This window comes from Euleptes europaea, chromosome 14 (genome assembly GCF_029931775.1).
Source record: "Euleptes europaea isolate rEulEur1 chromosome 14, rEulEur1.hap1, whole genome shotgun sequence".
In the NCBI taxonomy this organism is placed as follows: Eukaryota; Metazoa; Chordata; class Lepidosauria; order Squamata; family Sphaerodactylidae; genus Euleptes; species Euleptes europaea.
Window position 1 is genome coordinate 32,984,251 of NC_079325.1, and position 25,992 is coordinate 33,010,242.

General features: G+C 45.2%; 1 protein-coding gene across 1 annotated transcript in view; it reads left to right on the forward strand.

Moving 5' to 3' along the window:
- The window catches only part of SLC4A5 (solute carrier family 4 member 5), a 76,535-nt gene that overhangs the window by 12,414 nt on the left and 38,129 nt on the right, over positions 1-25,992 (forward strand). The window contains exons 3-7 of the mRNA XM_056860998.1: positions 8,960-9,089; positions 19,567-19,727; positions 20,490-20,642; positions 21,397-21,492; positions 23,998-24,053. Coding sequence (XP_056716976.1) covers positions 8,960-9,089; positions 19,567-19,727; positions 20,490-20,642; positions 21,397-21,492; positions 23,998-24,053 — 596 coding nt within the window. The remainder of the gene's footprint in view (positions 1-8,959; positions 9,090-19,566; positions 19,728-20,489; positions 20,643-21,396; positions 21,493-23,997; positions 24,054-25,992) is intronic.

The window sequence follows — 25,992 nt, forward strand, 5'->3', positions numbered from 1 at the left end:
TACACAACTTTAAGGTTGACAATGAGGAAATTGAAATTGTTCAAGACTTTCTATTCCTTGGCTCCACCATCAACCCAAGGGAGACTGCAGCCAAGAAATCAGAAGGAGATTGAGACTGGGAAGGGCAGCCATGAAGGAGCTAGAAAATATTTTGAAGTGTAAGGATGTGTCATTGGCCACCAAGACTAGATTAATTCATGCCATCGTATTCCCTATTACTATGTATGGGTGTGAAAGCTGGACAGTGAAGAAAGCTGATAGGAAGAAAATAGATTCCTTTGAAATGTGGTGTTGGAGGAGAGTGTTACGGATGCCGTGGACTGCCAAAAAAACAAATCAGTGGGTTATAGATCAAATCAAGCCTGAACTGACCCTAGAAGCTAAAATGACTAAACTGAGGCTGTCGTATTTTGGTCACGTCATGAGATGACAAGAGTCACTGGAAAAGACAGTCATGCTAGGAAAAGTTGAGGGCAGCAGGAAAAGAGGAAGACCCAACAAGAGATGGATTGGCTCAATAAAGGAAGCCACAGCCTTCAATTTGCAAGATCTGATCAGGGCTGTCAAAGATAGGACATTTTGGAGGACTTTCATTCATAGGGTTGCCATGAGTCGGAAGCGACTTGGCGGCACTTAACACACACACACAAACTCTGTATTTCCAACCCCTCCCCTTTTAGGCCTTTGTTGGGCTTTTCTTCCACAGCTGAGCAATGAGTAGAGTTTGGCATGGCAGCTAACCTGGGAAGTGAGAAAGGAAGGTAGTAGGGTTGCCAATCTGCAGATGGGGCCTGGTGTCTTTCTGGAATTACAAGTAATCTCCATACTACAATAATCAGTTCCCATGGAGAAAATGGCAGCTTCAGAGGCGGCAATCTATGGCCTCCCCTCCCCAAACTCCACTCTCCTCAGGCTGCACCCCAAATCTCCAGGAAGTTCTCAACCTGTAGCAGGCAATCCTAGCGGAGTGCCTGGATGGACTCTCCACCTTTATTCCCATAGGGATAGGCGTGGAGCTAGGCTGTTCTCTCGAAAAAGAATGGGGCTGTTGCATGGTGCCATTCCTTCTTCGTAGCACTTTAAAGGGCTTTTTCAAAAGCTGCTCTGAGCCTGGCTTTGGCCGGGAAGAGCGGGGTAACAAATGAAATAATAAATAAATAATAAATAAATCTCCCTACTGATCCACTGAGTGGGATTGCAGCAAGGATTAGCAAAAGAAAAGAAAGGGAGGAGAAAGGGAGATGGCGTTTAAGAAACAGAGAGAAGTATTCAAAAATGCCTTTTATGGAGTCAGACCACTGATCTGCCTAACTTAGTTTGGACTTTGGTTCTTGTAGGTTATCCGGGTTGTGTGACCATGGCCTTGGTATTTTCTTTCCTGACGTTTCGCCAGCAGCTGTGGCAGGCATCTTCAGAGGAGTAACACTGAAGGACAGTGTATCTCAGTGTCAAGTGTGTAGGAAGAGTAATATATAGTCAGAAAGGGGTTGGGTTGAGCTGAATCATTATCTTGCAAAAAGTATCAAAGGTAATGTGCTAATCATTGCCCTGTAAGTATCAAGATAATGTGCTAATGAGGGTCTTATTCCAAGACACTGAAAGACTGGACAATTCTACCAGCTATTTTGTCAGATTCCACAGAGAAGCCATTGAAATTCATAAACATCAGCACAACTTTAACAGAAAAGAGAGTTTAAGAATAAATAAGGCTTGGCTTCCTGTCCTGAAAACCTCCAGACTAACAAAGACTACAGTCCAGAGTAGCCGTGCAGATTAGTTTTGGATTTCACACATTAACAGATCACTTCAGGATACAATGGTTCCATATTAACATACTACACCCTCATTAGCACATTATCTTGATACTTACAGGACAATGATTAGCACATTACCTTTGATACTTTTTGCAGGACAATGATTCAGCTCAACCCAACCCCTTTCTAACTATATATTACTCTTCCTACACACTTGACACTGAGAGACACTGTCCTTCAGTGTTACTCCTCTGAAGATGCCTGCCACAGCTGCTGGCGAAACGTCAGGAAAGAAAATACCAAGACCACAGTCACACAACCCAGATAAACTACAAGAACCAATGAACTCTGACCGTGAAAGCCTTCGACAATATTTTAGTTTGGACTACTTGACCAGCAGTGAAGGTCTTTAACTAGTAGGTACATCTGTGGTCTAACTCCATACAAGGCAGCTTCGTATATTTCTCTTTGTATCTGCAATATTCTCTCTAAACAGGCCTGCTTGGCAGCATCTCTTTCTAGCTTTGATGTTCCATGAAAACATATTTATTTCTCCAGTCTTCATTTTGGTTTCTTACAGCATTGCCAACAGACCTAGAGAAATATGTCCTGTTTGTTTAATAGAGACAGGGAGGTAAGTAACATTACTTGGTAAATAACATCCCATTAAGCCTCTGTTAAAGAGACAGGATGTTGTAACATTTAGTTGATCGATTGGTTGGATTAATCAGTTATAAACCTTTTGATCAATACTTCCTTTAACCCAGCAGCAGATTTTTTTAAAAGAACAATGTAATTACTTCTAACATTAGGAAATTACAAAAGCCATGAGTAGTAGGTACCATCTTTGAAGAAATGATAAAGAATCTTGTGGCACCTTCAAGACTGATGTGTTTATTGGGACATATGCCCCAATTAATCTATTCATCTCTAAAGAGTTAGAAGCTTCTTGTTATTTTGGTTTCACACATTACAGAGTACCCAGGTTGGGTCAAGGGACTCCAAGCCAGCATGGCGTAGGGGTTAGGAGCAGCGAACTCTAATCGGGAGAACCGGGTTTGATTCCCCCCTCTTCCCCATGAGCGGCGGACTCTATTCTGGTGAACCGGGTTGGTTTCCCCACTCCTCCACATGAAGCCAGCTGGGTGAGCTTGGGCTAGTCACAGTTCACTCCAAACTCTCTCAGCCCCACCTGCCTCACAAGGTGTCTGTTGTGGGGAGAGGAAGAGAAGGAGATTGTAAGCCGGGTTGATTCTCCTGAAAAGGTAGAGACAATCAGCATATAAAAACCAACTCATAGAATTGGAAGGAACCACCAGGGTCATCTAGTCCAACCCCCTGCACAATGCAGGAAATTCCAAACTACTTCTCCCCAACCCCCAGTGACCCATACTCCATGCCCAGAAGATGGCCAAGGTGCCCTCCCTCTCATGATCTGCCTAAGGCAGGGGTGGGGAACCTTTTTGCTGCCAAGGGCCATTTGGATATTTATAACATCGTTCGCGGGCCATACAAAATTATCAACTTAAAAATTAGCCTGCTATGTTTGGTCAAACATTTAACCAAGAGGCACGACCGGAGACGGCTCAGAGTGTCTGCCACGTAGAGCGACTCACGTTTGAGTTCTCCTGTCCCCAGCTGGGCCCAAGAGATTCAGGCAAGGCAGCATCCTTCTGAGCTAGAGATCTGCCAGGACCCATGAAGGGCCAGACCAAATGATTCCGCGGGCCTTATGCGGCCCCCGGGCCTGACGTTCCCCACCCCTGGCCTAAGGTTATAGAATCAGCATTGCTGACAGATAGCCATCTAGCTGCTACTGCTTCTTCTTCTTCTTCTTCTTCTTCGTCCTGCATAAGAGCTGCATGTAATTTGCCCATTCTGCACAATTCCCAACTTAGATTGTGACAGTGGTGTGCTTGCAGAAGGGTCTTCAGCCCGTGTTCTTAGCCCAACCTGCAATTGTCCCTGGGGTGCCCTACTTGTTCCATTGGGAAACCCCATGAGTACACTCATGGGTTTCCATAACAGGCCAAACACTGCCCCTCTGCCCCAATCATTTCAGGTCAGGAAAGTGTAGTGGGAAAGGATAACACAGCTGTGTAAAAAGGCAACACAGCTTTACCTCTGTCATTTGAGAAGCCTCCTTCTCCCTACCCCACTTAAGGAATGCTTTTCTCAACATGTGCAACAGCATCATCCGAAAGGGACTTTTTCATCAAGTTATTTTCCAATGTTATGCAACTAGATGCATATTTGATGGATGAAATCCCATGCTGACTAAGTTCTCCTTAAGTACTGTCAGATGGATAAGAATTTGAGTTATGCCAATAAAGCAGAACCTGAGTCAAGAGGTAGGTCCTGGAATCCCTCGCCATGTCACAGAGAATGCTGAAGTGTGTCTCATGGATCACTTGCAGGACAAAGGTTTTGCCCCTCAAACCCTCCGTAATGTTGCAAGACATCTCGATCTGCTCCTCTTGCATTGGCCGGAGCGGCAAAACATCTTCACCAAGCAGACCCCCCTCTCACACTTTGAACAACAACCAAGCTTGAGCCTTTTAATGCTCTTGTAACACAGACACCAAACTAGTTCCATGATTTTGCCAGCCAACTGATATGCTGCCAGTAGAACAAAAAAATCAGAAATGCTGCTCCTCCTTCATTAGAAGAAGAGAAGTTGGTTTTTATACCCTGCTTTTTCTCTACTGTGTGGAGTCTCAAAGCAGCTTACAATCGCCTTCCCTTCCCCCACCCTCATAGCAGGCACCTTGTGAGGTAGGTAGGGCTGAGGCAGTTCTGAGAGAGCTGTGACTAAGGCCAAGGTCACCCAGCAGGCTTCATGTGGAGAGTTGGGGAAACCAACCTAGTTCTCCAGATTAGAGTCCACCACTCATGAGCAGGGAATCAAACCTGGTCCTCCAGATTAGATTCCACCGCTCTCAACCACGGCACCATGCTGTTTTTAAGCCTCCGGCTTTGTTTTTCTTTGAAGAGGAGGGGGTGTTAAAATCCTTTCAGCTCCAAATCCTATTTGTCCCAACTTGGGTACTCCTGTGATAGAATCTTTAGGTCAGAAATAAATTTGCCAAGCCTTTGAAGTCCAGTAAATACTTGACGACATCACTGTAGGCCTGATGGTGTGACTTTAATGCTCTTAGTCAGGAAATCAGGATAAACTATAATGCAACGAACATCCTATTCTTTCTGGGGCCATGGTTCTCTATGTGGGAGGAAACCAGCACATGCAAGTAGAAGCGGCCCTCCTTTTTGGTGTCCAGTTTCAACAGGATTCCAAACAAAGACATTTCTATAAATAGATTAGTTGCTAACATGCTAAAACGGAGCCAAAGCCCACTTTCAGTAAAATAGACTGTAGGCACTGAGACCGATCTGGGATTGCTTAATCTCTTTTTTTCACTTGAAAGGGCTGGGTTGGAAACTAGCCCATGTCCAGCATCTAATCAGGTCCTCCGCACCCCAGATCCAATGAACAAACTATCCTAGAAGAGATGGCTCTGCTCTTGTGATTCACAGTGGACCAACTCAGCACCAGCGGCGTTTCAGAGGGAGAACAAAGACAAAACCTCCTCCTAGGGTTGCCATTTGAACAGAAATAACAGCAATTTGTTTGCAGGGTTGTTGTTTTTAAAGCTAGTTGTCAAAAAAGAGAGGGGCAACCCCCCATTGCTTGTTTTAGTTTAGAGTGGTAAGCTGCAGTCCTGCAGTCCAAGCTCTGCTCATGACCAGAGTTCGATCCCAATGTTTTCAGGTAGCCGGCTCAAGGTTGACTCAGCCTTCCATCCTTCCGAGGCTGGTAAAATGAGTACCCAGCTTGTTGGAGGTAAAGTGTAGACGACTGGGGAAGGCAATGGCAAACACCCTCTTGATATGTGAATAAAGAACTGGGAATAGGGAACGAACTGGGAACCAACTTCAGCCTCCTCTCATAAACGTAGTCTGTCTAGTAAATGTCGTGATGTGACGTCACCCCATGAGTCAGTAATGACCCGGTGCTTGCAGACGGGACTACCTTTACCTTTTACCTACCTCTGAACCTACCAAAAACTGCCCCCTGGCTCCACTGCCAGACCTCCTTGAAGCTCCCCCTGAATTAGAAAGCTTCACTTAGGTGCCAGAAATTAGAGTAGGCAACCCTAACCCCTCCCTTCAGTTCCAGTTCACTCCTTTTGCTTATGCACAAGGAGAGGAACAGCAAAGAACTAGAGGCACAATCAGCATGAACCACTACAAGCATCCTTGCAAATAAATGCAGTCACTGATAGCCATTTCATCCTGAGGCATGAATCGGCAGGCTGGTGGGTTACAGGTGCATCAGTCTTCCTCCCAAAACAGCGATGAAAGCCATCTCTTGTCATCCAACAGAATATTTGGAGGGCAGTATTTGTTCAAGATTCAAATGATCAAACTTTAAGCAGGAGCCCAGGAGCCCCTCAAAGAACATACATACCAACTCGTGCAATACCGTTGCCCTGCCAGGCTGCCAAAAGATCTAAAAGCCATGTGAACATGGAGATTTACAAGAAAATCCTGCAAGCTTGTTCTAAGCAAGAGAGTGGGCAGCCAGACAGCGTCTTCATCTCTTTCCAACTCCTTCACATGGCTCCAAGGAATGCGTTTGAGCCACTTGGGGCAAGGGAAGGAACAAACTCGGTCAAATGTTGCTGAGACGAATGCAGGGGTGGCTCTTGGCTCAAGCAACCCAAGCAACTATTAGGGGTAGCACAACGAAGTAGGTGCTGGTGTACCAGAGGAGCTCAGCGTACTCCTGGCCGTCAGTGGTGCGGGAAACTTTGGACATTATCTCCTAGATCTGTGCTACTACTACACAGGTCTGAGTTGGGGGCTTTGCTGGGGGGGCAACATGATGCCTGAAATCAACCCTCAGGCTGTTTGCTCCAAGTCATGCTTGTTTCAATGTCTCCTGCTGTCAGAGAGAATTTTTTCCCCCTCCTTAGCTGCATCCACACGTGGCTGGATGCTGCAGCCCTGTTGCACTATAGTGATCCTTTGTAGCTGTCCAGACAGGAAAATCCAGCTGCAAATGATTGTGATAACACAAACAGAGCATAATATTCCATGATGTGTGGATTCCAATCTCTGCCTTCCAGGTCCACGGAGTTCCTGAGTTTAAACTGCCTCCCTAACTGGTCCACTTAGCAAACAGGTGTAGGAACTGGCATTGGCTATGCAGTGTGCCCACACTGGCCCTTACATGACAGGATGTCCTGGCTTTAGAGAAGGCCAGCCTGCTTGCATATAAAAGAAGGCCAGATCACTTGCATATAAAATTTAGGCCTGTAGGGTTGCCAGCTCCAAGTTGGGAAATGCCTGAAGATTTTTGGAGCAGGGCCTAAGGAGGGCGGGGTTTGGGGGAGGGGAGGGACTTCAATGCCACAGAGTCCAATTGCCAAAGCGGCCATTTTCTCCAGATGAACTGATCTCTATTGGCTGGAGATCAGTTGTAGTAGCAGGAGATCTCCAGCTAGTACCTGGAGGTTGGCAACCCTATCCCCAAGGTATCTCCACAGGGCAATAAAATTAAGGCAGTGACCTTTTGAACTGGTAACACAGCTTCCTCTCGCAGGGTTGTTGCCAGTTGTTCCATATTTCAAGCCCTCGTTGTGTGAGGGAGTTTGGCATGAATTGCAAGTAAACTTCAGCCTGATGGGCTCTGAATAGGCATATTGTTTTTTAATGAGTTGTTACCTCGAGAGCTTATTATCCTGCAAACAGTCCATTCATCTGATGTGCTGGGAAAACTTTGCTACACAACTGGAATCATGGAATTATAAATATCACTGACATTTTGATAGTACGATGTGCAACAGTGAAAAATGTACATATTTTAGAGATCACAATGTAATAATGTGCTTTCCGGGTTTGAAGAGAAATTTATATTTTGAAGTCACAGATTATTTGGAACTTCATTTAAGAAGAATGGTTGGGTAGATGATCTGTACCCATGCTCAACATCTGACTGATTCTCGTGTTAGTGGCTGAGGTCTGGACGGAATTTTTGCATAGCTCACATTGGCCAGTGACTTCAGAGTGTGTTATTTTGGGGGCTTCTGCCATGTGATTTGTATGGATGACTTTATGCAGTTTCGTGAATCACAGAGATATATTTGATCTGCAAGGCATCTACTCTCTGTTTGAGGCACATTCTCATCTGCAGAGGCCGATTGACGGGGTAGTAGTAAATGGATGAATGTCCAATCTGTTGTCAGAGCAGAAATCTAGAGCAGATGGCCTGCTGGTCACCTCCAGATCTATGACTGATTCTGTGTGCTCACTTGGCTTTCCTGTCAGCATACTATAAACCTGTCTGGTACCCAATGACAAATGTGAACTGTAATTCAGTGACAGTGCTGAAAACGCACTTCATTAGGAATCACATGTTCCCTTTTAGAAATGCAACTCCCAGAGTACCTGGGTGGGGGGAGCTATGACCCTAGAATCATAGAATCATAGAGTTGGAAGGGACCACCAGGGTCATCTAGTCCAACCCCCTGCACAATGCAGGGATTTCACAACTACCTCCCCCAAACACACTCAGTGACCCATACTCCATGCTCAGAAGATGGCCAAGGTGCCCTCCCTCTCACGAACTGCCTAAGGTCATAGAATCAGCATTGCTGACAGATGGCCATCTAGCCTCTGCTTAAAAACCTCCAGGGAAGGAGCGCTTACCACCTCCCGAGGAAGCCTGTTCCACTGAGGAACCACTCTAACTGTTAGGAAACCGCTCTATCTGTTAGACCACTTATCTAGTTTTACATTTGTAATGCAGACATGCACTTAGGGGTGGGTATAAGGAAGGGAAGCATGCAGCTGCTTAAAATTTCAAGGCACTGTTTACTGAGGTCACGGTCAGTCCAAGACATTTTTGCCATTTTCAAGTTCTACCTGGTACAACCTAAGCACCCTCTGTGACATTTGAACATGCCGTTTCATTGGCGCCCTTAAAAATAATGCCACCGAAAGTTGCCCTTTGGGTCAGTGTAGGATTTCTCAAGATCCAATTTGAGTACATATCTTATTCCTTATTCCCTTGCTATTCTTTAGCTTGAAATTTTGTTCCATTCAGTGATTTTGACACTATTTTCTAGACTGGGTTGGTCTGAAAATCGTGAGCTATGAGTGGCAGCTGCCTCCCATTAACACTCCTTTCCTCCTTGGCCCAGTGTCTCCTGCTGCCGAGCGACTCCGTTATATCTTGGGTGAAGATGACGACCCTCCCACCCCCACGCTGTTCACCGAGATGGACACACTACAGCATGATGGAGAAGAAATGGAGTGGAAAGAGTCCTCTAGGTAAGGAGGAGGCTAAATAGCTGGTTATCTTCAATAATGAGCACAGTTCCTCTCTGAGAGAGCACACAACTCTTAAGCAGAAGATAGGGAAAGGCCCTGTGTATCCTTAGCTGGATACAGACTTAGGGCTATGCAAATTTTTTTTTAAAAATGGTAAATTTTGGGTTCGGGTTTATTGGGCCTGATTTTTTTTGGTAAACCCGAATTAAGCCAAATACCCATACCTGCAAATGGTATTCAGTTTGATTTCCGGGTTTCTCAAAACCATTCAGGTCCATTATAGTCTATGGAATTTATTTTTGAGGCTCCAGAAGGGGCATTGTTGGGGGTAGAGTCACCAAATTTGCAGTATAGCCGCAAGGGACTCTCCTTAGATAGACACTGAAGTTTGGTGAAGTTTGGGATAGGGGGTCCAATTTTATGGGCCCACAAAGGGGTCACCCCCATCCTCCAGGCATTTGCGAGAGCCGATCTGTCAATTGTTTTTCAGGTTCAGAGGGTCAGCTTTGCCAAGGATTGGAGGAAGAGATGATTGGCAGGCTGGCACCTCAGAGTCTGGGGGCTCCGTTCATATCTGGGTCACTTTGCATGGCCCAGCTCTCTCAGCCCCACCTACCTCACAGGGTGTCTGTTGTGGGGAGGAGAAGGGAAGGTGATTGTAAGCCGGTTTGATTCTTCCTTAAGTGGCAGAGAAAGTCGGCATATCAAAACCAACTCTTTTTCTTCCTAACAAAACCAGTCAAAGTTGGAAAAATGGGAGAAGGTACAGAGTCATGCATATGAGCAAAAGCGAATAGCCGAAACCCGAAAAAGGCAAATATATATTCAATTTTTCGGGAATCGCTTATTCGGCTTTAGGCAGATTCCCATGTGTTGGTATTTGGCCAAAAATAAACCCAAATATTGCTGAAATGGCTAATTTCAGGTTTATTTTTGGTTCAGGTTTATCAATATGCACAGCTCTAAGGACTAATTTGGGAGATCCTTGACTTCTTAGAGTTTACACCAAAGGTGTGCATGTTGGCCCACATCTGACCTACAGGAGTTTTTCATTTGGCCCTGAAGCTGCTTAAAAATTTTCTGGGAGCATCAGCCCATGAGCCAAAGGTATGAAAAACTATTAAAAACTCAGGGACTGAGTGCCACTAACAAAAAAACAGCAGAATGGAAAAGAGGGTCACACAGGCAGCCTGCCCATATTTTGATGTTTTAAAGCACCATATGTATTTGGACAGCAATTTATCATCTTATTAATTCAAAAAGGAAATCTTAATTTCTTCAGGATAGGTGCTGTGTTTCTTGGGAGCACTGTGTGTGCCATCAAATCAGTACCACTATTTTGAAGCCAAGGTGTTGTAGTGGTTAGGGTGTCGGAGTAAAATATGGGGAGATCAAGGTTCAAGTCCCTGTTGAGCCATGAATCTCCCTGTGTGATATCCGGCAAGTTGCTTTCTCTCAGCCTACATCACAGGGCTCTTATGACGATAGAGAAGGGAAGAGCCATGTATGTAGCCTGAGCTCCTCAGTGGAAAGGTTGGTTTTAATATGACAGTTTGATCCATGCTTGGCTTTTGCTGCTTTACTTGTACAGCTGGTTTTCCTGAGCCTGACCTGGTTGAGATATAACACAGTAAGGACATCTGTGGGTGGGCCTCATTGCTCTGCAAATACTGAAACGTTTTCATCCTTCATAAACTGTCAGTGTCATTTGGGCAGTATTGATTAGGAAGCAGTTTGACCCTGTAACAAGATTGAGGCTAAAACTAGACATTACAATTTTTAGCGAGTCAGGTCTGACTTCCCCACAGCCACACTAGAGCTGCAGGCAACTGCTTCTTAAAGCATGGCAAGGAGCTCCTGCCTTCCCCTCACACCATGTTCCCATGCAGAAATTACCCCAGGGACAATATTTGTCCCATTTTGGAGACCCTCCTCCCTCTATGCCACACCCCCAAGCAAAATTGGCTATGGTTCCTTAAAAAGCAACTCTCCTCAATTCCTGTATGACTGTGTGAAATGCAAGTTGGGAACCCCAAACCTGGCTTGTTAAAAGTCTAGTCTGATCCTGAGAAAAATTCTCACGCAGGACTGGATTAGGGGTTCAAAGGAACAGATAGGCGAAGGGACAAAGAGATACAAGTTGGGTTGTCATTTTCCCGACCCCAGCAGGGATCCCCTGCTTTGAGCCCCTGACCCTCACCACAGCTCAGTAGGCCAGTAGGGAAAAAAATAAGACAAATAATTGCCATTTCAGCCTAGAGTGGCATGATGTCACTCCTGGGTTCGCCCCAGAAATGACATTATGCCATCGCCACAATGGCACCTTCTATATCCCCACACCCCTAGTCTCCCACCTGGTGCCAGCTGCTGGCTAGCAACCTAGATACAGGATAGGTGGGGCATTAGAACTAGCAAAATCTACTTCCCCAGAGCAGACTAACCATTTAACTTGGGCAAGTTCCCAGTGGGCTATTTCCTGGAGGATGACTAGCAGCCAAGAGCAAGCAGAGCCAAACTCCAGAAGCTCGGAAAGCCTATAGTTGCCATTCAGCTCAGATCTGGCCAGGGATATTGATAGTAATGCAGGAGGGCGACGGGTAAGCCAACAGCCATTGCTGATATTGCTGTCCATGTCTGAGCTGAATGGCCCCAGCAGCACTAGCTGGTAGCTTGTGGCTGGCTTCTGGACTATTTGAACTTCCCAGCCTGCCCCTGTTACACTGCACCCAATGTCACTCAAATCTTGCTTCAGGTGGCCTGCTGGCAGCAGCTGTTGAAACATGCATTTTGTTCCTCTTGTTGCTGGTAGCTTCCTTCCTTCCCTTTGCCTTCCTTCTGAGATGGGGGTTAGCTTCAGAGCCCCAGATCTTCACCAGAGTCTCTCCACCTTGCATTCCATCTCTTCCAGCCCTTCCCCATCTCTCAGGTCCACATAAAACATTATCTTGACAGAAGCAGGAGACCCTGTCCTCTTGGGCTGTTCCCACAGGTGTAAACCAACCACGCAGTAAGGGTTCTTCAGGCAGTTCCTTGAGACCACCAGGATTCTGCTAGCAGCTATGTGGAAATTTGGGCTTCATTTTACAGTCAGCAATGAAAGAGTTAACCTTCCCCATTTATTACAAACCTTTACAAACAAAACTGTTTTGAAAACCCCAAACCTTTAATCAAAGTATTAAAGGAAGCGTAAGAAGTCCTCACTCTATTGAATTATAAGCTTAGTAAAGTTTTTGAAAAATAAAATCCACGTGGAATTTTCTCTTCCCAGCATAGGCTTTATAAACGTTGGCTTATTATTTTGCATTATTATTATTATCATTTCTTATTCTGAGGGGGGTGGGGTGAACCAGGGACTTAAATAGCATTTCTGAGCTCAGCTAAAGAGCGAAGGGATTTATGGGTGTTTATGCCGTTTTCTAAATGGGATCGATGCCATGAGGTCCAGTCGTTAATGAGATAGATTTTTAGTAACCCTGGTGACTCTGTTGCCCATGTGCACCAGCAGCATCCAGCTTGTGCCACATAATGACCTTGTCTAATGTGCTCTCGCTGTGAGGAGGCGGTAGGAACAAACAGAGGATTCTCTACCAGTCCCTAGTTAGGCGTTCTCAACAATCAGTCGATCTCTTCATCTACAATCAAGCACCAAAAGTGGGGGGGGGGAGTCAGGGAGAGGCAGAAAAATTTCTCTCCATCCACTGTCTCCAAACCATGTATAGTTTCATAAGCATCATAAAATTATGCCAAGTGTGGAGGGAAAGAAAACATTCTTCTCCCTCTTTTAAAATACTTGAACTTGGAAGCATCCATTGAAATCGATTGGCGGTAATTTCTGGCCAGAAGAACGGCAGGAATTTTTCACATTGTGTATAATTAACTTATAGAACTCACTATCACCAGATATGGTGATTGTCACTAGCTTAAATTGGTTTTAAAGGGGGATTGACACATTAATGACTCCCCCCACCCATAATAACTGAATAGAGCTTGGTTGGAGGCTCAGGATATCTTTGAATGCTAATTGCTTCGATCTCAATCAGTGGGGTTTTTAAGTCCTTCATTTCACCCTATAGAGTCCTCTTATATCTTTGCATCCACTTAATAAGAAGAACCTGTTGGGTCAGACCAGTGGCACATCTAACCCAGCATCTTGTGTTACACAGTGGCCTACAGGTTACCCTTCCCTGATGTTGCCACCTAGCCTTGGGTTTCTGAATGCAGAGGTTTCTTTTACTCATCATTGGTAGTAGCCATTAACAGATCTATCCTTCACGAATCTGTCTAACCCCCTTTTAAAGCCATCTGTGCTCTGGGCCATCACTACATCAGCTGGCAGTGAATTCCACAATTCTTCTGTCATGTGAAACTAAAAGGTTTTAGGAGGACATCTTGTCAATCCAGGGGTGAGGAAAGGTGCATCTGCTAAAATCCCATCTTCTGTGCAACTACAAAAGGTAGCAAAACCCCGTCCTCCTATGCATCTGTTTGCCCTCTGGAGCCTGCAGTCTTCCTGCTCAGCTGCAACCAAGCTTGGGGTCATTAAATGGCACTTTCACTTATTCATCCCCTTTTTACCCTCACCTCTTCCATTCCTCAGATATACCCCTTATGTTATCCTGTAGATTGTAAACTTCTGGTGGCAAGGGCACTTTGATGGTGCTGTAAATAATAGAAACTGAAGTTAGTAAAGAAGTCTTAGAAGCAGTGTACAGTGCTGTGGCAAGGATTCACCCCTTGAAAGCCCTTCATCTTCAGTGTGGATCAAGGGTTTGTCTCACCAGCCTTTGCAAGAGATGGTAGCCATTAGAGCAGCTTTTCAGCAGTGAACAGTGTCATCCTAAGCAGAGTTACACCCCTCCAAGTCCATTGACTTAAAGGATGGCACTTAAGTCCCAGTGACTTGACAGTAGGGGTGTGCTTTCAGATATACATAAGCTGAAATTAAACTCAAAATTTGCTATTTCAGATCAGCTCAAGGATATCTGAAAAGAGCCTAAACACTCCTGAAATTTCAGGATGAAGATAATTTATTGGGAGGGTTTTGGAAAGGCACAAGATAGGTGGGGGAGGGAGGGAGGATGTGCCCTAACTCTCAGCTGTTGCCTTTAAACTTTAAAGCACCAAGTCTACCACCACTGAATATAATAGCTCTTTAAAATTTAAAGCAGACACACTCTGCCAAACAGCTGTTTGCTGGGGCATGCTCCCTCTCTCTCTCTCTCTCGCTCCCTTCCTCCCTGTTCCTGCTGCCTCAGGGTGGGGAGGGGAGAAATGGGAGAGACTGGCAATAAAAACAATGGTCCTGAAATTGAGGAATCCAAAAAATATACCCAAAACAATTGCCAAGTCAGTGACACTCCTGAAAATTCGGGATAATGAAAATTATGTCCTCCCTATAATTCAAAAAAAAATTAATATTAATTTTTAAATGCCTATTTGACAGCTGTGTTTCACTTGCTCCCCCATTATTCTCTCGGGTGTATACAAAACAAAAGGCGAGTCAGTCCATCTACTGCCAGAAATGTGAGTGTCCATACTCAGCACTCAGGGTGGATATAGTGCTTCTTCCTGAACATTAATGTGCATGGTAGCTAGGAGAAAACTGCAATAGTCCAGCCTCCCATTTTTTAACTCCCATTGTTAAGAATTTTTTTTAATACAATTGATGCATTTGGATTGTTTCCTTCCAGTTAATTTTTGCCACTTTATTTTTACTAGCAGGCCTCCTGCTGCTTTGGTTTCCTTTGTCCTACATGTAGAACTTCTTGTTGGCCGCTGTGGGAAACAGAATGCTGGACTAGATGGACCCCCACCCCCCTTGACTTGATCTAGTGGAGCTTCTTATGATAGGAGCAACTTTCCTATACAGAAAAACATTATTATTGTACAGGTTACTCTTACACAGCCTCACCATCCACAGGCATAACAGTATATGAGGCAAAATACATTTTTCTCACCCCTCCATCACAGGGCACCTGCCAAAAATTCTGAGCTGTGGTTTTGAACCATGCCCCCTCTGTCCTGGTTCAATGTTCTGCCCACTTCCCTGTAATGGCTGTTCCGTAAGATTATTAAAGATTATCCCTTTTTGTATCGTGGCATAGATCCATCTTTTCAGCAATATTTCCACACCCCAACTGTGTTGACTGAAAGGACTGTTAAAAAATTATTTAGGAATCTGCACCCCTCAAGTAAGCAACTTGAAGCTAAACACATTTCCTCCAAGATGGAGGGAACCAAAAAGAAATACGGGTACTCTTTTTTACCCTACACAAAACTATTATTTGAAGGGTCATTCTGAAGATCCTTTCCCTCAGTGCATGATCAAAACTGTTTCTTTGTGTGAAGAAACTGCTAACCCATGTCATCAATCTCAGCTAGGAGGGAAGAAACTCAGCAAAGCCCCTGGTTTGGAGTGTTCCAGATGACATTGCATTTCTGACGGTTATTTTTTGTTTTTCAACAGTTATTAGCAGGTATATATGTTTGCAATATTGTCAAACTAGGTCAAAGAGAAATCTCTTTTTAAACAAAAGGATTTTCACCTTTGGGCATGCATACCAAAGGGCCTAGGTTCGTTTAATGGTTTATAACAATAGTTATTGATCATGTAGAAAGGATGTGGGCAAACTGAAGCCTGTGGCAACAAATGGCCCACGAGGGCTTGCACGCCCACCCTCGAGCTGCTTTCGAATGTGTCAGGTCAGGAGCATTGGCTCACTGTGGCGTTGACTAGTGGCTCAACAGCCCTGAAAAGGTGTTAAGGGGCCAGAAGCTATTGAGAGTGTCTGAGTGTGAGAGTAGGCCACATCTGAGCCTCTGCCTGCTTTTAAGGGCTCCAAGTTTAATACCATCTCTCCAGGCATCCAGTGCTGGCTGGTATCCAACTCTGAGCTGGCAAAAGCAGATGGAGACCCTGAAATGGCCCTCAGACCAAAAAGTCACCCACCCCTGGAGCAGACCAGTTACTTGGCCATGAACAAAATTACTTCAGAGATCAGACCAAATGCTGTCTGAAACACAGTGGGGTAACTGCCCCCCTGTCTTGCCTTGCCTTAGTGGTAACTTTCCTAGGCTTTCTGCCAGGCTTCCTGAGGCAGATATGCCTGAGAGCAATCCAGAAGCAGATTTGGAACCCCATCCTTCATGTTCTAAAGAAAGGACTTGCAGTACGATGAGAATATGAGAACTTCCACACAATTACCAAGTATATAGAGAACCAGGATTCTGGGAGCAGCTGTGCATTTGAGGGTCAGCTGCTGTTGGGAGGGGACCACAGCAAGTGCTCCTAGCGAGGTTGGTGCCTCTCAAGTGTGAGGGGGAGAGTTTGCTGCATGGCTGAAAAAGGGTAGATCTGCTCTGCACTTCTTTTCCCAGTTGGGTTCCAGAGCCATGTTCCTCTGAGGCCAAAGCAGAATGTAGGAGAGGAAGGATTCCTTCTTTCCCTCGTGCTGTTAGGGAATTCTGTGGCAGCTCTATGAAATAAGAAGATGGGTATCGGTATGGGGGAGATGCAAAAGAGCAGGGAAAGGGGGCATTCTGAATCCCTTGAAACTAAATTAGGGGTGAAGTATACCTGGTACTCAAGGGCCATTTATGCTTGGCTGTTTCCTCGTGGTCACCAAGTTGCCTTGCTCTCCCCACACGTTTCCACATGTTTTCCCTGTGTTTCCTGGATGCTGGCTAAACACAAATCCAGAAAATGCGGACAAAACACATGGAAATGTGCAGGGAGAGCAAGGCGACATCTGAAGGCTGGAAAATGCAAGCACAATCAAAGCACAACCCTGAAGTAGTGACAATTCTGAGCAAAATCTGCTCAGAATTTGTAGGCTCTGGGATAAGGACTCCAAAATGATAACCTGGTAGCAGCGCTGTTGTGGAGAGAACTTTGGAGGGGAACTGTCAACTTCTTGGTGCTGTATTCTGTTGAATCCTGAGAGGCTTGAGGCAGGGGATGATTAACAAATAAGGTCCTGGGATGCTTTTATCAAGCTATTTACCTTACAGGCTATAGGATCTTATCTTAGTAGCAGCATGCCAGTTGGTAGAACCCTTGTCCTCAGGGTACAGGGAAACAGGGATCCCTGTACACGCACTTACTTGATAACATTTGTGTGTGTACATTTATGTATTTGCTGGTTTGTTTCTTTGAAGGAAAAAAAATCCTTTGTATCATACAAAACTAAAACTTTTAGTAAAAACTATTTCATAAAACCCTAAGAGCAGACCACAAATAACTATAAAGCATAGCAGGAAGCAAACTCTCATGGTGGTGGAAAAGTAAAAATACCAGGAATTTTATGAGTTGGGAAAGGGGAAGATGGTACAGATGGATAGCACCAGGGGAAAAAATTGATAACATGAGATCCACAACAGAAAAGGCCGTGCTGTGATCAACAGCCTCTTTCAAGCCACACGTGGACCAAACCCAGAGAAGGGCTTCCAATGCAAATCTTAAAGAGAGATTATGTGAGGGGAACTATTCACTGGATAAGAACCAAGCTGAGAAACACTGATCCAGCCACACTTTGTGATAGTGACTCAGGAACAAAGTTTGGGAAAGACAGAGAGGTCATCTCACTGTCATGTTTCAGAGTGCAGTGTACATGTAATTATCAATTATCTATTGCTTTTTAATTTGTATGTTTAATAATGAGTTTTTGTTCTACTGTTGTTTTTTTATTGTCTTAGTAGTGAGCCACCTCAAGCAGGATTGGAGAGGCGGCATACAATTTTTTAAAATAAATTAATTAATTTTTAATCCAACCCTTCCTTGAAGGAGCTCAGAAAAAGAAACAGTAAAAGAAATGTCTCAGTCCATTGATGGTCTTCTTGGGAATTGATGGTATGAAGTCCCTGACGTGGGTCCCTCTCTTGCCTACCCCTTAGAGCACAGGTCTTGAAGTAGGCCCAGGGAAGGTGGAGTGAGGGTTGCCTCAGCTAGGGTTGCCACTTACCCACTGGTAGCAGGCAACTGCCTACAGCTGCAACCTATTGCTCACCACAGGTGAATTCAGAGATGAGAGGAAAAGTGGGGGAGCCAGTGTTTCACAAGCGACAACTTCATTTCTGGCCTAAAATTGGAAGTGATAGGACTGCCGTCCTTCAGGTGGGGCGTGGAGATCTCCTGAAATTACAACTGATCTCCAACTGCAGAGATCACTTCCCCTGGAAAAAATGGATGTGTGTGGCATTATACGCCACTGAGGTCCCTTCCTCCCCAGCTCCCCTCCCCATAGGGTTGCCAGGTACCTCTTCACCACTGGCGGGAGATTTTTGGGGTGGAGCCTGAGGAGGGCAGTGTTTGGGCAGCTTTTAGGGAGGGGAGAGACTTCAATGCCATAGAGTCCAATTGCCAAAGCTGCCATTTTCTCCACTTACTCTCTATCAGCTGGAGCTCAGTTGTAATAGCAGGAGAGTTCCAGCTTGTACCTGGAGATTGGCAACCCCAGGTTCCCCCACAAATCTCCAGGAATTTCCCAAGTCAGGGTTGGCTACCCTGCCATAATGTGGTGATATCATTTCTGGTTTTCAGCTATAAATGACGCTGCAGCATTATATGATGCTATTTCTACCTCTCTGCCCTCTTGGAGCCCTTCCACTACTTGTATAAGTCTCCTGCCAGTTGCCATCCAGAGGCTGGCAATCTTAGCCTCCACAGGGTTTTCTCAGGCACTTGGTGGTCCTTTCAGGAGCTGATAATAGCATGTATCCAACTACTCCGTTCAGCAGAACAGCCACTTAAGTTGGAGAAAGGCTCTTTCTGCTGGGAAAGGGCTCCAAACTTTGCTAAGCAAAATAGTAGGATACATGCTGGTATGAACTCCCTAGTAGGGTTGCCAACCTCCAGGTACTAGCTGGAGATCTACTGCCATTACAACTGATCTCCAACCAAAAGAGATCAGTTCGCCTGGAGAAAATGACCGCTTCGATCCTATGAATGAGTTCCATGTGTGCTTTTTCTTTTTGGTCAAATGACCATAAAATAAAAACTGAACTGAACTGACCACTTTGGCAATTGGACTCTATGGCATTGAAGTCCCTCCCTTCTCCAAACCCCACCCTCCTCAAGCTCTGCCCCAAAACCTCCCACCAGTTGCAAACTGGGACCTGGCAACCCTACTCCCTAGCCTGGGCTTTTCCCTTCTTGCCTTCTCTATAAACAGGAAAATGGAACATGCACTAGCCATGCATGGCAATGACACAACTCTCTTTGCTCAAAACAAGACGATCGATCTATGCTGACACCATTACATTATTATGAGGTACAAAAAACTTACTACAGCAGCTGCTCTTAAAATATGTTCTTTTTTGCAATTTAATATCTGTCTCACAAACACAGTGATCAACCCACTTCTCAAATACCACCTGGGCAGAATTTCAACATCCCGCGCCCCCTGTGAGGTTTGGAATATACCTGTTGCCACCTGTAGATTCACAGTGCCATTCATAGCTTCCTCTTTCTTTGTTCCAGGTGGATTAAGTTTGAAGAGAAGGTGGAAGAAGGAGGGGAGCGATGGAGCAAGCCTCACGTGTCAACATTGTCTTTACATAGCCTGTTTGAGCTACGCACTTGCCTGCAGACAGGGACAGTGATGCTTGACTTGGATGGTTACTCCTTGCCCCAAATCATAGGTATTTCAGAATCCAGCCAGAACCTTCCCCACAGTAGCAGAACTGCAATAAATGTGGTACATAAAAAGCCATTTCAGCCACTACCAAGGCGACAACTACCCTAGGCTACACTCCCAGTTTGAGTGTAAAACGGCTCCTTGTGATGCATTTTACACCCGGAAGTGCTGCATCGCAACAGGCCTTTACCACTCGAACTGGGAGTTTGAGTGGAAACCGACCCTTTGTAATGCAGCACTTCCAGATGTGAACCAGAAGTGACGTGTCGCCGGTTGCATGGATTGCCCGCCGACCCTCAGCTGGTCGGTGGGCAGAGGGGCATTTTACCTGGGGTTTGCCCGCCACCAGCAGGCACCTGGCAACCCTAATGACAGCTGATTGTGTAAGCTGATTGTGTAAGCTGACACCACTTATAAACATTGTGTTTGGCATTCTAAGAATGCTCCGTCACATGCCGTTGCATCTCCAAGTGATGAAGATACATGAATTTTTCAACTCTCAGTTCCAGGCCCAGACATGAAGTTGCCTCACACCTTTATAGACAATCACTGTAGACATCTGCCTGAGTAAGCAGTACAGTATGCCTTGGGATGCAGCTTCTCCTTGGTGTGCACAGTCATCATTTGTGCAACGTTGCATAGGAAATGTGGCATTTTTAACATGTTTTTTAAAGGGGGATTTTAAAGAATGGTTGGGTGGGGCTGGTTTATGCATCCGTTGCACTTCTCATTTTTTAAAAAAAAATCCCGAATTTAATTTTCTCAGATGATGTCATTGAAAAGCAAATAGAAGATGGCTTGCTAAAACCAGAGCTGCGGGAAAAAATTAGTTATGTGCTGTTGAGGAAGCACCGTCACCAGACCAAGAAACCTATTCACCGATCATTGGCAGATATTGGCAAATCTGTCTCAAACACAAGTGAGTAACTGCCACTCTTGAGTCATGGCTGCTCTCCAAGATGCCGACATTATTATATAATGGATGGAAACTTTTCCAATATTCTTTCCTTAGTGTAAAGGAACCATGGGATCCTGCCCACAATGGATAAAAAAAGTAAAGTTCCCCTGTGCAAGCACTGGGTCATTCCTGACCCATGGGGTGACGTCACATCCCGACGTTTACTAGGCAGACATTGTTTATGGGGTGGTTTGCCAGTACCTTCCCCAGTCATCTATCCTTTACCCCCAGCAAGCTGGGTACTCATTTTACCAACCTCGGAAGGATGGAAGGCTGAGTCAACCATGAGCCGGCTACCTGAAACCAACTTCCGTCGGGATTGAACTCAGGTCGTGAGCAGAACTTGGACTGCAATACTGCTGCTTACCACTCTGCGCCATGGGGCTCCATACAATGGATAAAAGCAATCTATAAATACTCTCCCTGATCAGGATCTGCTGGCACCCAAAGATTCCTAACCCTGTTAATATGGTTGCACAAGCACACACTGCACCCTAGGGAGGGGCTGTGGTTCAGTGGTAGAGCATCTGCTTGGCATCTAGGTCTCAGGTTCAATCCCCAGCATCTCCAGTTTAAAGGATCAGGTAGCATGTGATGTGAAAGAGCTCTGCCTGAGAACATGGAGAGCTACTGCCAGCCAGAGTAGACAATACTGACATTGATGGTCCAGAGGTCTGATTCAGTATAAAGCAGCTTCATGTGTTCTGGTTCACAGGTCGCAGCCCTGTCCGGAGTCCTGCTGCAGGGCCCAGCTTTCATCGCTCTACTGAAGATCTCAGAATGAGACACAGTGCGAGTTATGGACGATTGCGTGAGTTTTACATCAGTCCTTTGGCAATTGAACTCTATGGCATTGAAGCCCCCCCCTCCCCAAACCCCCCCCTCCTCAGGCTCCGGCCCAAAAATATCCCGCCATTGGCGAAGAGGGACCTGGCAACCCTATCAGTGGTACATATTGCCATACAGTCCACCTTCCAAAGCAGCCATTTTCTCCTGGAGAACTGATCTCTGTAGCCTGGCGATCCTTTGTAATTCTTGGAGATATCCCGCCACTGCCTGGAGGTTGGCAAAGTGATAGCTCATTAATTTCTTTTTCTTATATTTTATAGTCACCATTTCACACCAACAGGAAACACAATAATAGTAAAACAAATTAGTGAGCGATCATTTGGGCCTTGAAGATAATAATCCTCTCCCTCACAGCAACCAAACTATATACACACTGTTTAAGGATTCAGGCTGCTGCAAGTGACTAGGAAGCAATTAATTAAACTCAAAAACAAGAAGCAGTGAGCTGTGAAAGGGAAAGGGGGAAAGCAAATGGACAATTAAACCAACTTTTGTGACAGATGCATATGTAAACATAACCACCACCACCCCCAAGGTAACAAGAACTGCTAATCAAGGAATGGTTCAGGGGAATGCTTCAGCTGCTAGTGCGTACAAAAGTAACTAATTAGGCAAATTGCAAGGAGAGCTGAATAACCTATTGCTGCATGGGGCTTACTTCTGAGGAAGCGTCCACTATGGTTTTTCTTGTGCCAATGGCCATTGCCAGATTGTGATGGGGACTGGAGCATTATATTACGTGTCATGCGACTGGCTGTTGGAAAGGAAAGACTGATAGCAAAACTATCCTAGTATGGAAACAGCCAAGATACTGAATTAAATCAGTAGTTCTGTATGGCACTTAATTAACAAAGCGAGGCAAATGATGGGAGTTATTTGCGGGTCTTCCCATGGCAGTGGAAATAACTGCAATGGGCCCTTTCACAAGTGCACTTGTATACATATGGGAAGAGCACCAGTCTTAAAATGCTGACAAAGAATTGGAGACTTCATAAAACGAGCACAGACATTCAGCTTAAGACATCTGGTTGTAATGTTACCTTATTACAGAGGCAAATTCTGCTGAAATAAGTACTACCAAGAAACCAGGAGGTGTATACTGATGGGGCATACCAGCCAGTCATCATGTGAAGTCACCACCAACCCCTTCTCTGCCCCGAATTCTCTGGCATGACGGAGGGGTTGGAAGAGGGGATGGCTCATTTGCTCTGGAGGGTGGTAGAGGTGAGAAACTCTGAAATTTCTCCCACTTTTCAGAAGAGACTCCTGCTATTCCCTGCCTTCTCCAGTCTCCAGTGCAAAGTTAGAGCTTTAGATAGGGCACCTGTGTGCTGCTGGATATTCTGCTTGTCGGCGTGCTGGGACACACACATGCACCAGCAAACTAGAGAGTGAATTTGCGGACGCCTGTAAGAAGCTGTTCAACCAAAGGCAGTGGGGTGTTTCCATTAACAGGCAATGTGTTGTGATGGCCATGTTAAGAAGAAGTTGCCGTGAGATCCTGTTCCTCTCTGTTCACTCCAAAACACATAGGCTTGGATCCTATGAATGAGTTCCATGCGTGCTACACAGTCACTCATGTGAAGCGCGCTTCCTCTTCTGCTAAAATTTCCATTTGTGCAAGATCAATTATTTTCATTGGGGCCTTGCACTAATGGAAGTTTTAATGGAAGATGAAGTGTGCTCTGTGGCAGAGAGCATCTGGCACACACAGAATGCCTTCATAGGATTCAAGCCACACTCCCGCAGGGATGGCCCCTGAACATGCCTTCTTATTCCCTGAGGCTGTCCAAGTCTTCCTTGATCCATATCCTTTCTCTGTACTTACTACAAGTGGGGTTTTTTAGTGGCATCCACTTAATGGAATACCCTCCCTAGCAAAGTCTGCTCAGCTCCTTTGCACACCCAGTTCTGCATGACATACGATCTAATTATTTAGGGTGGTATTTGCAGTGGAGTGACTGAGTGAAGATGGGTTTTTATGATAATGTTATACTCATTTGATGCTAATTTGGCCTGGATGGTTGACGTTAATTTCCAATTGTATTTTGCTCTGCTGGGTTTAACCTGGTTTTTATTGTGTTATTTTAAAATATATATATATAAATTGCATTTTGTAATTTAGTTTAGAAATATGACTAATAAGTAAATAATAATAACTTGAAAATGATACTCGAGTTGAACTGATGGACCCAAAAACTCATAAGATGCTACTTTCTGGGTTGAGCAACTCAACCAGGAATGGAAAGCGGCTGAACTGTGCAGGGAAGATCTCTGGAAACTAACCCCCCATACCTAGTTGGCATGACCCACTTAGTGGGACAATGGCTATGCAATAGCAAAGTGTTCTCAAGCCAATAGGGATGCAAAGAGACTTTTTTTTCTGCCCATGATCCTGAGTTTCCCCACCCCTGTAGTAAACAAAAAGTTTCTCACATTGGATGTATATACATATTTTACCCTTTAGGCTATGCCCAAAGCAGAAGCATGAATGACATCACGGATACTCCAAGCACAGACCAGGTAAGAAGTCCCCGACAGTTCCTCTATAAGAACCAAGTTTTGCTTTTGTAGTGTCCTAGCTGGCTTCTCAAATTGTAGAGAACTTGCACCAACTGTCATATTCATCCACGTTTTCTGTTTGTTACAAGCGCTTGCACAGGCAGAACCAGCTCTACAATGTTTTCCAAATGTCCCGTGGCCATGTATACAATATGTGTTTTTAACCAGTTTTTCAGGGCTTCAGCGATTTTGTGTATTATAGGACATCAATGTGTCTTCCGGAAACTTGTGCCCATAGAATTAGGTGAAAAACTAGCAGAAAACTGAAAATTTCTGTCAGGCAGCAATAGAAGGCACAGATGCTAAGCAACAGGAGAGGGATTCTCGTGACACACCAAGGCTCAGCTGCTTCCATATGGAGGTTTTACTCCGCTTTGGCTTCCAAAGTGGAGTGCTTTTTTTGGGATGGAGCATCTGCACAATGTCCTTTGGTAGTCCTTTCCCCATCCTTCATACCCTCTTTTCCCCAAACTGCTTTGCTCCAATCTTTTTGGAAAAGAGCACAGTCCAAGTGTGTTATACTGCCATCTGGAGAGGAAGTGGTGCCTTTTCAAAGGTCCCACCCACGTTGGTGCCATTTTCCTGCCATGGGGCTCTCATGGTCATCATTTTCCCCACCATGCAACTGCAGGATTTTTCGAGGGCTTTAAAAAAAACACCAAGTGCTACAGTGTTATAATGCTATAACAACTACTGTTTTTCCCTCCTTAAAACTCCCCAAAACAGCTGTGTTGGCAAAAAATGCAGGAAAAGGGCAGGTGCCCGGCGCTGAAGGGAGCCCCGTGTGGAATGGAAGGCTCCATTGCCGATGCACAACGCAGTTTATTTGTGGCAGTGACAAAAACAACACGGGGAATCCTCGCCATGTGGAAGCAGCCTTCACCTCATACTTCAGTCCAAGTGGAACACTTTGAAAAGGGGCCGTGAGGAGGGTTAACACTGAGATATGCAAAGCATTTAGTTCCCAAAGAACCAAGGGCTTAATCAGCCTAGCGGGGTCACTCCAAAGGGACTTTGACACAGCCTTTTCCATGAAGCTTAGAGGTTGCTGTTAACTCCTGGTCTCTGCTTTCTCCTAAAGCTTCATTGGCTTTCCCCCCCCCCCCCACAGCATGGATTTAAAAGATTAGAAGAAAGGGGGTGGGCTAGAAGGAGGGGAGCTTTCCCCCTAACTCATGTGCCTCGCCTCCTGCCAGTATATAGATTATAATAAACCCCAGCTTTTTTATGGAACCATTTTTAGACTAATAATAATGAAACGGCCACAGGGGCCAAGAGAGGGAGGCACAGATTTCTTAAATGTGACTTCCAGCCTCCGTTATCTGGTGCTTCTGCTCTGCAGAAAAGATCAGAAAGATAAGAGGGAGGAGTCATGGCAAAATCAGAGTTGAGGGGTCAGATGAAAAAGAGGACAGTTGTGCAGTACAGGGAGCACTTGACCCACAAAGGTGACAAGCTGCCTTTTCTACATGTAGGGTTGCCAACCTCCAGGTAATAGCTGGAGATCTCCTGCTATTACAATTGATCTCCAGCCGATAGAGGTCAGCTCACCAGGAGAAAATGGCCAGTGTGGCAATTGGTCTCTATGGCTTTGAAGTCCTTCCTCTCCCTAAACCTCGTCCTCCTCAAGTTCTGCCCCAAAAACCTCTCACTGGTGGTGAAGAGGGACCTGGCAACCCTATCTACATAGCCAAGAAAACAAAGAGCACTATCCTCCTTCTCATCTGGTTTCCCCGTGTCATTTATGGTCTATGTGATTTATGATCCATCTTCCCATGAGAGCAAGACCCCAGACTTATTAAGAACTGTTGTAGCACAGTGGTGAAGAACATGAGCAGGATTTGAATCCTGATTTGAATCTTTCCTCAGCCATGAATTCACTGGATGGCCCTGTGCAAGC